General features: G+C 36.7%; 1 protein-coding gene across 1 annotated transcript; it reads left to right on the plus strand.

Annotated features, from left to right (window-relative positions):
• The first annotated feature begins 398 nt into the window (after positions 1-398).
• On the plus strand, positions 399-11,290 carry ppp2r2cb (protein phosphatase 2, regulatory subunit B, gamma b). Its single transcript, XM_083561503.1, has 11 exons — positions 399-624; positions 722-873; positions 3,802-3,897; positions 6,378-6,475; positions 6,585-6,726; positions 6,870-6,982; positions 7,902-8,079; positions 8,361-8,525; positions 9,096-9,265; positions 10,087-10,178; positions 10,259-11,290. Exons 3-11 carry the CDS (start codon positions 3,840-3,842, stop codon positions 10,602-10,604), a joined length of 1,362 nt encoding a protein of 453 aa, XP_083417629.1. The 5' UTR covers positions 399-624; positions 722-873; positions 3,802-3,839; the 3' UTR covers positions 10,605-11,290.
• Positions 11,291-11,459: the final 169 nt, after the last annotated feature.

The following is an 11,459-nucleotide window of genomic DNA, read 5'->3' on the forward strand; positions in this document are numbered from 1 at the left end:
ATATATATATATATATATATATATATATATATATATATATATATATATATATTATATTATATTATATTATTTTATATATTCAAAGAACTTGCCATTTTTATGTTATGCAAGTATTTCAGTGTCCTCTAGGTTTTCCCTCTCTCTCTCTCTCTCTCTCTCTCTCTCTCTCTCTCTCTCTCTCTCTCTCTCTCTCTCTCTCTCTCTCTCTCTCTTCTACCCACACTTATCTCACATTGCTCCCCCACAATCCTGTTTATCCCTGGTAAAATGATGCGGTTTCTAGGCAACCAACCCAGGCTGTAGGACCATGAAACCAGAATGCTGCTATCTGATTGGCTGATGTTCACAAGCTGACACAAGACAGGCTAAGCTTCAGTCAGTCCAGAGCTTTGTTTCTCAGTGTGGGGGAGGAGTCTATGCAGCAGAACGTATACACTGGTTTTCACTCACACACACACACACACACAAACACACACACACATGCACGTCAATACGCCTACACAGCAGTCTGCTGTGTACTGCTTTATGCCAGCACTGGAGCAGCAGCTGATTAGCCCAACTGAAGCGTTGAGATCATTTGGAATATCTTCTCTTCATCAGCATGTGTCTGTGTGTCTGCTGTAGGTGAGTTGATATAGGAGAGCTTCTGTGTGGACGTGTGCATGACACGTTAATTTTTTCTTTTTCTTTTTTTTGCTTGGGATTCCTCCTGCCCCATAAGGCTTTGCTGCAAGTGGATGTGCTGATGTAGGAAGAATGGATGCACCACTGCTCACACACGTACACACACTCTTAGAGCTCAGCCGTGAGACCAAATGAAGAAATCAATATCCACGCTTTTGACGATTAAAGATACAACAATGTGACTGAAGGGTAAGAAAGATATGTGTGTTTGTTTGTGTGTGTGTGTGTGTGTGTGTGTGTGTGTGTGTGTGTGTGTGTGTGTGTGTGTGTAAAAAAAAAAGAATGAGAGTATGAATTAATAGCTATGTGCATCCATAAGGCTGAAAAATATGTTTAAAAGATTGTATCACGATACTTAGAAACACTTCCAGAAGACATTATATGTATAATGATTATGATTTGTTAAAAGTGCTAGTTACAGTAGTGCAACATTTCCCTCAGTGTTTGAGTGTCTGAATTTCAGATCTTGAATACCCCATGACAGAAAATGTGTGCCATATTTCAAATCTTGAATGCCCATGACAGAAATATACAATTTGATTTTAAGTGTGTACAGTAAAACGTACACATCAGCAACAGCTTTCAGGAAACAGCTTTCATCAGCTCAAATTTAAACAACACTGCTGTTCTCGATTCTGATTGCTCCAAAGGTGTTGGTTCATTTTTCACAACAGCAGTAGCTCTGACCATGAGGTTTATATTAAAGCAGTTGTTATAGCAAGTTTTAATTTATATACTAAGAACTAATTCATGTAGTCTTCTATAATTTGTCAGGTTTTTGTAGGGAGGAATTTATTTTAGAATTTTTTGGGAGGAGAGTCGAGTGTATGTATTTTGTAATAGAGGTAAATCTGTCATTTTGCATGTTTTCAATTTTTATTTTGGAGAAAAAAATATATTATTTTTAATATAAATGTGGTGACCAGGTTTAAACATTATATACAAATCAAGTTTCATATTTATTTATGAATCAAGCTATTCATCTACTAAACAAAAATGTTATATGTTCATTTTTATCTACTAATCAAATTTTTTGAGTAAAAAGATTGAAAAAATCATTTACGTCTGTCAGCAACATGTAACTCTGATTAGAATTGGAATCAGTTTTAGAAACGTGCATCATGACATAATTTATGACAATATTGATGTCATACACTCTTAGGGGGAAAATGGTTCTTTATGGGTCCTTTGGATAGTTAAGGTTCCTAAAATGAGTTCCTCTTGCATTACTATTAGATAAACATTTCTTTAGCAGATTATTGGACAAACAATGCACTACTGGACTCTTTGAAACTTCTTTTAAACATCTTTTCTAAGAGTGTATAATCCTGCCCTGTTGATTTCTCTTGATCTCTCTTTTATGCATTAATCTCTTACTTTAACACTTCATCTGATATTTTATTTATTCATACTGCTGTTCTAAGCCTTGGATAAAAAAGATGACATGTGAAATTGTTTAATTTTCCTTAAACAAGATTCATACATTTACAAGTTAGTAGTTTTTGTTCTGCCGAAGTGGACATCATGTGACAGCTGCAATAAAATAATGTTTATCAATTAGTATCTATTTACATTTTACATTTTATTTGTATAGCACTTTTAACAAAGGACATTGTTCCAAAGAAGCTTTACAGAAGTAAAAAGTTTACAAATATACATTTTAAACGTATACATCAGTCCAGATATATTTTTCCCCTATAATTTTATCCCTAATAAGCCAGCCAATGGCAACAGTGGTATTAGGGATGGAGATGGTATTAGGAAGAAACCTTTAAAGGAACCAGACTAAGAAGGGAACATCGTCATCTAAGTGACACTGAACGTACAGTCATTATAGTTCAATCATTGTTGAGTTAATGGATACATGATTAAATGCAAAAACTGTTCTTGGAACCTGTAATCTAAAGCCAATGTGGCAGGCAGTTTACATTAATTACAGTCCAAATCCATCTTCATTGTTCTTGAGTTTAACCCTCCACAGTAACTTCATGGTTTATATGGAACTATCGTCAGCAGCAGTAATTCTCTCTAATTGAAAAGATCTCTATCCAGAAGTAGGGCATCAGGATGAATCAGACAGGTCTGGAGAAAAGAAAGGGACAGGGCCACCTTGTACATCAGGAACATGTTTTACTCGACTTGGGGGGGAATTGGGGGCAACAGGTGTGTACACTTACTGTTGAATTATGTATTACAGTACTATGTTTTACAGCAAAACAATATTTAGACGGGATAATATGCATCATAATTAGGTACCAACACAAAGATAGCTCCTCATTAAAGCTTCCTATCCAATTGAGCTATGGTTTTATAGATATTTATTAATCTTTTATAAAAGAAATGATTGAACAAAAACTTAGCTCTAATACTAATACATTATTCACATAATGTGTTCTAAACAGATACAAATATAGATATGAATAGGAGGCATATTTGTTTTTCTTGTAGAAAGCTTGCCAGAAAGGTTCACAGAGCAACTACTTTAGATGAAATGTAAGCATTGGAAGTGGGATCCAGTGGGATACAGCAAAAAAAAAATTTTATTCTTACATGTGGGCATCAACAAATGACCAAATAGAAAGATATACATCTTAATAAAATATAAATATTATATAAAAATATATTTTTTTATATTCTCAGAAAGTCCTGGGAAATTTTTTTTCCCATGACAGATTTTGTTGTCTTCTCCAAACACACATTTTGTGATAATTCATGATTTGTGAACCAGACTGAGTGTGCATGTGTGTGTGTGTGTGTGTGTGTGTGTGTGTGTGTGTGTGTGTGTGTGTGTGTGTGTGTGTGTGTGTGTGTGTGTGTGCACGCACACACTCATCACATCTTATCTCAAAATCTGTTGTTTACATCAATTGCGAATCAGGATTTAATTCACTGATCTCAGAACTTAGAGCCTTACTGTGTGTGTGTGTGTGTGTGTGTGTGTGTGTGTGTGTGTGTGTGTGTGTGTGTGTGTGTGTGTGTGTGTGTGTGTGTGTGTGTGCGCGTGTGTGCATAAGTATGTACTAATTCTATCAGATGTTACATACCTAATCAAGGCTTGATATCACCAGAAAATTTACTCTCTGTAGGATTTTCATTACGTTTCCTCCCCTTTCACAGGACTGTTTCAGCTGTAGCTGCTGTAACACCATCCAACAATGCTGAGCCCTGTTCTCCATTCTGAGCTCTCGGCCTTGGAGCCGGAGTACACAGACGGTAAAATATATGAGCTTCACTTTATTTGCCGTAAACCAGAAACACACCACAAAACATAGTCGATCAGGAGATTTCTACAGATGTCTCAAGTGATTGCTAGTAATAGAGTTTGTTGTGCTAAACCTCAGTTTAGGGGGAAAAAGTTTTGTTACAGTTTCTTTTAGAGTTCAATAACAACAATAACAATAATAGAAATCATTTGTATTATTATTAAAAAAATATTAAGCATTTTTAAGACAAAATACAGAATTTCAATTTTGAATAATTAAGTTAAAAAAAATTCTAATTTGCAAATATTACATACATACCCACAAATAAACCAAGCTAAGCAATAAATAAAATAAATATATAAATAAATAAAAATGGCTTTTAAATAAAAATGAGTTCATTTGAGCTGTTTTTTTTTATTATATAGTCATTTTAAAAAAATTAACTTAATGTGTTAAAAATAAGAAGCACTGTGTCTGCACAGCAGTTGTATTTTTTCTGTACTGAACTGTAATAATCTTATATTTTTATATTCTTATAATTTATATATTCTATAATTTTTTTTGTTCTATAATATTTTTGACCAACTAGAATTTCACATATTTTGCCACAAACAGCATTTTTAAGTTGGTTAGTTAGATTATTAAAAAATAATGATAATTAGTTTCAATCGTTTCTAGATCTACTACGAGTATTAAAGAATGTAAGGAGGATCAAGATACACAAACAAGACATACACACTGACACAAAGGCAAGAGGTCACAATGAGTGTATGTTAATCCTTTATTTATTGTGCACAAGAAACTTAATGAGGACAAAGTATTGAAAAGGAAATACAGTGGAACCCGATTATGTCGATGTTCTAGGGGGTCGCCAAAATGCGTCGAGATACCCGATGATCGAGATAAACGAAAATTAATATGGCGGCAGTATATTAACGTGCTTGAAATTTCTTTATGTACATGATGTGCGTTAATAAATGAGAATGTGCATGCACGTGTTTTTGAAGGTTTTTTTTACACAACAGCGTTGCCGCGATTTGTTTGATGAAGGCATGCTATAAAAACACATACAGTACATGTTTATCTGTCAGGAATCCACCTGCCACGCCCCCTTCAGCCCCCTTCAGCGTGGCAGGTGTTTTCTCGGCCGCTTTCTCTGAAGCTCCCGGCTTCAATCGCGCACATATGGTGCTCGTTTAGCATCATCACCAGCTCCTATTTAAACTTCCACACTCTCATGTGTATGAGAGTGTGGAAGTTCTTCCCACCGGGACTCTCTCAACGGCTGCGCTTTTCTTCCCAACGCGCATCGCGGATTCCCCCCCCCCCCCCCCCCCGATCCTGCCGTTGTTCATTTCATGCTTTTGCTGCTCATCACACGTTCCGCGCCGCGCTCCTACCAATCGCGGCTTGGTTCATTGCATAACATTTAACAACAAAAGGCATATGTGCACTAACTAACAGCAGAGATTCACCAGTATACAATACAACATCTGTAGCATCTGTAAGGTTTGTTTTTCCGCCACTTTCGCGAGTTCTTCTGCGGCTGCACAGCGCCGATCGAGATAACTGACGTTAAATGGCAATTTTCCCCCCCTTGTGCTCGAGATATCAGGGTTCAGCGACATAAAAAAAGTCGACATAACCGATAAAAAAATGCTTAGACAAAGCAAGAATTTGGCGGTTCCACTTCAAAAACGTCGACTTAATAGGGTTGTCGAGTTAACCCTATTATTACCCTATGTATTACCCAGGGGAGGAGGACCTCTGTTGGAAGAGAATTATCATTCAATTTGACAAGTTGCTTTTTAAATCTCCACTTACATTTGATCCAAATCTTTGCTCATTTCCAGTTTATTCTTAATGGTTTCAGTAGATTTATACAGCGGTTCACCACAGAACCCTTTGTACAATTTGTAAATGTCTGCTTCACACAAATCATACATTAAATACATAATGCAAAATTGCCACACAAAACGGTCCACACATACAAATGTACAAATTTCACTGCATTGTAAAAAGAACATGTCAAACCAAGCGTTATTTATTTTTTCGAAAGAAGCACAATTTCAAGCAAACCTTTTACCGAAAATAGAGAGCATGAAAATGTTTAAAAACGATAGATATGCTGTTTGAAATTAAGGTAAAAGGTAAATGATTTTTGGGTCTGCTGTATCTTGAGAGATGGCATGCATATACAGGTATTTATAAATACATAGACATACTGTACTCATTTTCACATTATACAGTTTATGTATTACTTGAAAAGAAGTGTGATTCCCAAAACACTGTTTATGTGATGTCACATCCAAAACAAAGCATTACTTGTTAGTTGCTTGGAATTGTATGCCCTCCCAACCTGAATAGTCACATGGCCAGATGTGCATGCTGATGCTGATCTTGTCTGAGACACTTTGCATGTGAAAAGTTTATATGTCACATTTTGTAATGTTTGATTTGCTCTATTGTGTTGCATTTAAACCGTTTTAGCTGATGTCATCTCTACAGTGGAGTTCAGCCAATCAGGGGAATTCCTGGCCACAGGGGATAAGGGTGGGAGAGTGGTCATCTTTCAAAGAGAACCTCAGGTAAGGATTATACTCGCACGCCACCTGGGCAAAGAAAGGCAAACGAATTAACAGTTTACACTTATTATGTTAATATGGTGAGGTCTCTCTTTCTTTCTCTCTCTTACAGGGGGAATATAATGTGTACAGCACATTTCAGAGCCATGAGCCTGAGTTTGACTGCCTGAAAAGCTTAGAGATAGAAGAGAAAATCAATAAGATCCGTTGGTTACCTCAAATCAATTCCACCCACTTCCTCTTGACCACTAATGGTAAAAAAAATACTTCGGATATTATCAATCAGATCAGCCTATACATCACCAAATATTTGTACATATATTTCTCATACTATTTGGCGTATTCTTTAATGATGTTAGGGTTTAATGATTGGTAACGTATGTGTTTTTCTTTTTAGATAAGACCATTAAGCTGTGGAAGGTTAGCGAGAGAGACAGGAGGCCTGAAGGTTACAACCTGAAAGATGAGGAGGGCCGGATGAAGGACATTTCCAGAATCACATCTCTTCAGGTGCAGTTCTATACACTGTTATGCTGCAGTCGAGCCTACAAGTCTGAGACAACATGAAAATTTTAATTTTTTTTTTACATTTTTGCACTAATTAGGTCTCACTGCTTGGCTAATTTATGCTACTGAAACTTGTGTTAAAACAACACTCCAATGAACCATTTGTGCAATTGTATTTTACTGCAAGGAAATTGCAAAGATTTGTGGAGTCCATGCTTAACTCAAGTGCACGCTGTCATTAAAGCAAACATGAGTCATTCTAAGAAAATCTAAAATTCATCTCAATTTAAATTCAAAGTGTCTGCTTTTTACTCAGGTTGTTGTCAATTTTGTAGTTTGAATTAAAAAATAAATGAAAAGAATGCAAAATTTAAGTCAAATGTTTACTATGGCTCTCAGACTTTTGGATCTCAATATATATTATATATACATTATTTCAACGATCATTCCAAAATTCAAGAGAATGTACAAAAGTTTTTATTTTAGTTTAAGACAAAATCCACCCCGAATGACCTGCACATTGATATTTACAGCCAATATGTTCAGTTTAAACCAATATGATTCATTTTAAAATGAAATTCTACACCGACCCAGCTTAACATTATGAGCGGTGAACTGAACAACACTGAACATCTCTTCATCATGGCACCTGTTAGTGTGTATGATATATTAGGCAACAAGTGGCAACATTTTGGCCTCAAATTTGATGTGTTAAAAGCAGGAAAAATGGGCAAGTGTAAGGATTTCTGCGAATTTGACATGGGCTAAATTGTGATGGCTAGACGAATGGGTAAGAGCATCTCCAAAACTGCAGTTCTTAAGGGCTGGGTTGGTGTAAGTTTATTAATTTTTTTGGTTTAAGTTTCATATATATACTGTATATACATACAATTGATTTGACTCATGGTGTGTCTTTGTAAAGGTTCCTGTGTTACGGCCGATGGATTTGCTGGTGGAAGCGTCTCCAAGACGTGTGTTTGCGAACGCTCATGCCTATCACATCAACTCAATCAGCATTAACAGTGACTGTGAGACTTATCTGTCAGCTGATGACTTGAGGATCAACCTGTGGAATCTTAATATCACAGATCGCAGCTTCAGTATCTTTTCTATACAGCTTTCTGAATGTGTGTTTGTGTGTGTTTATCCTGTGTAATGGTTATGGCACGATTGGCTAATTGCTCATAATATAGTGAAACCAATGTATTGTGGTTCAAATGGAGTTTCATACATCAGTGTATAAAAACACAGACTGTATTGTGTGGTTTAACAACTAGTTTTAGGTGGACTTTAACCGAAGCTCCAGGAATCTAACATGTCTGCGATGCTTTTATGTGTTTTCGGTTTATGTGTCTGTGTTTCCTTGAACACCTTTCTTCAGACATTGTGGACCTGAAGCCGGAAAACATGGAAGACCTGAGCGAGGTGATCACCGTGGCTGAGTTTCACCCTCATCACTGCCACTTACTGGCCTTCAGTAGTAGTGCAGGTGCAACACGCTTGTGTGATATGAGATCTCGAGCATTGTGTGACAGACCTGCTAAACGTGAGTCTCTCTCGCTCATCCTGCTGCATTCATTGTCTGAGAACATACACATGTAACAGACTTGTGTTTCTACGGAGTGAAGTGTTAATAATTGAGTGGGTACAAGAGATGTTCAGAGGAGTTTGGAGTCAATCAGGCAAAATTGCTGATTGGGAATATTGTATTCATTTTTAAAGCTATTTAAATTCAAACATTCACTACTTAAACATCTACTTTGGGATGATGATGATGGAACACCTGAGAAAGATAACACAGTAAATATATTTTATACCGCAGCAGCTTTAATGCCTGATTCTAAATAGACAAAAGGCGTTGATTAATTCTATAGAACAGCAGATTTGACAATAACTAAAGTTTATATTAACATGTTTATTTCAAATTAAGTATTTGTTTTCAGATATAAATGCACAGAGGCCCTCAGATTACCAAAAATGTGTAATCAGCGATGAGTCTCCTTAGTCATGAAAAGTTTCCATTGCCTTTTTTTTCTATTATTTAAATTTGTTGGTAATACAGTATATATATGTAAGTAATATCTCTGTTTTTGCTGGTGTGTGTGTTCCCTTTTAGTATTTGAGGAGTCAGTGGATCCATCCCATCGATCCTTTTTCTCTGAAATCACTTCTTCTGTGTCGGATGTTAAGTTCAGTCACAGTGGACGTTACCTGCTCACCCGAGACTACCTCACTGCTAAAGTTTGGGACCTCAACATGGAGAACAAACCAGTGGAGATATATCAGGTCTCAACTTACTCTTACACCCTGCTGTTATATAATGATTGCCAAAGAGGCCAGATGAAAAAGAAATTTGTTCTTGTCTTGTCAATTTCAGATGATTTCAAGTGATAACCAAAGTCTTTTTCCTGAGATCACATATCCTGCACTGGATATTAGGCATAAGCGTCAACTAGCAAAATAACTAGTCTTATTATAGTAATAAAATTTGCTACAGAAAAAAAAAAGAATAGAAGACTTCAAGGCATGATGTTATTGGAAAATAATTTATTTTAGGATGTCATTGCATGAATACATAATGTTGATTATTTTCCTATAAACAGCATGTCTGGTAGATCTGTTTTGTATACTGCCACAGACATTTGCATATTTGAACCTTTTTTGAATTGCCGACAAACAGTGAACTAACCATAATTAAAGCATTTAAGCAGCATCAGAAACCGAGCACCCAGCCACACATTTACAAATGCTTCATAACTGTTGAACTCATTTTGACACATAAGATACAGGGATGCTTTGCTTTTAAATGATGGCCACACGGTTCAAAGGTTACAGTGCATCCGGGAAAGTATTCACAGCGATTAATTTTTTTTCACACTTTATGTTACAGCCTTATTCCAGAATGGATTATTACAATGCCTTATTTTCCTAAAGGTTCTACAAACAATACCTGATAATGACAACGTGAAAGACATATGATTGAAATTTATAAAAAAAAAAAAAAATGCAAATTTATAAAAAAAAAATATAAAAATCACTAAAGTACATGGTTTATATACTTTGTACCACTGATGTGTTGCTAATACAAAAGGTCTGTGTGTTTGCAGGTCCAGGATTATTTGCGTTCTAAACTATGTGCCCTTTATGAGAGTGACTGCATCTTTGATAAGTTTGAATGCGCCTGGAATGGAGCTGACAGGTAAGACCATGACCTCTGACCTTTGAGCTCCATTCGTGTTGCCATCTATTTACAAATTTTTTCCTTGTTGTCTCTTTTAGTGTCATCATGACAGGGGCGTATAACAATTTCTTCCGGATGTTTGACCGTGCCAGTCTTCGCGATGTGACTTTGGAGGCGAGCCGGGAGGTTTGTAAGCGCCGCGCTGTGCTCCGGCCTCGCCGTGTGTGCTTGGGGAAAAAAAGGAGGGAGAACGATATCAGTGTGGACAGCCTGGACTTCAGAAAGAAGATCCTGCACACAGCGTGGCATCCTACGGATAACATTATTGCCATCGCGGCCAGCAACAACCTGTTCATCTTTCAGGACAGACATGGCCCAGGACACCATGGAGGCCATCATTTAGAACAAGACAAGCCTCTGCAATTACAGGATACAACTCGTTAGTAAAATAACCCGTTTGCCCAGAAGGCAACAAATGACAATCTGTAATATTTAGAGCACGTTTTCACTATAAACACAAAAGCCTAATTACAGTAATAACTTAATGCTGGATATTTTAACCACCATTATGACTGAGACTGTATTTCAGCAATCCTGCATGAAATGTAACACTCGAAGACTGACATGAACCAGGAAATATTGTATATTTGCCTGTCAGCGTCGAAATAAATACTGCATGTTAACACTATTATTCTTAATTAACGGGCTTCGTTAAATTATAATGGCAATGATGAAGGCAAACAAATTGGACCCTTTATTTTATTGATTTTATGAACTGTATCCGCCGCCTGGTGGCTCATCTCAGGTTTCATGTTATTTGACTGGAGACAGGAGACAGTCAAATTCGAAGATGTCCTCTTCCTCGTATCGGATATCAAAACTGAAGCAGTACAATCATGTGAATGTCTGACTGAGGAGTAATGTTTCTAAGGAGCATCATGAAAACTGGATTTGTTTTGATTTGTTTTTCTTAAGCATGCCAAAATTATTATTGTGCTGCTAATTTGATGCCACATGAAAGACCGTCCAAAAAGATGAAAAAAAGGGTAGGGGAGAGCAGGGTGAGCTTAACTGCTGTTTTACATCAACCCCGTCTCCCTTATCAGTCATTAAATGTTACTGTGGAATCCGACGTTGGCTAATAATGCGAATAAAGAAATGGTAAAGCTGATTTTACACCAGACGCAGTAAGCTATGATAGGCTACATTACGCATTGCACAAGTAATGCATGTTTATAATAACCTGGGACCGATATTCACACATATGTACTAAAGCAGGGCAAAAGACACTAAACGCTC

Source organism: Silurus aristotelis (assembly GCF_946808225.1).
Source record: "Silurus aristotelis genome assembly, chromosome: 14".
Classification (NCBI taxonomy): domain Eukaryota; kingdom Metazoa; phylum Chordata; class Actinopteri; order Siluriformes; family Siluridae; genus Silurus; species Silurus aristotelis.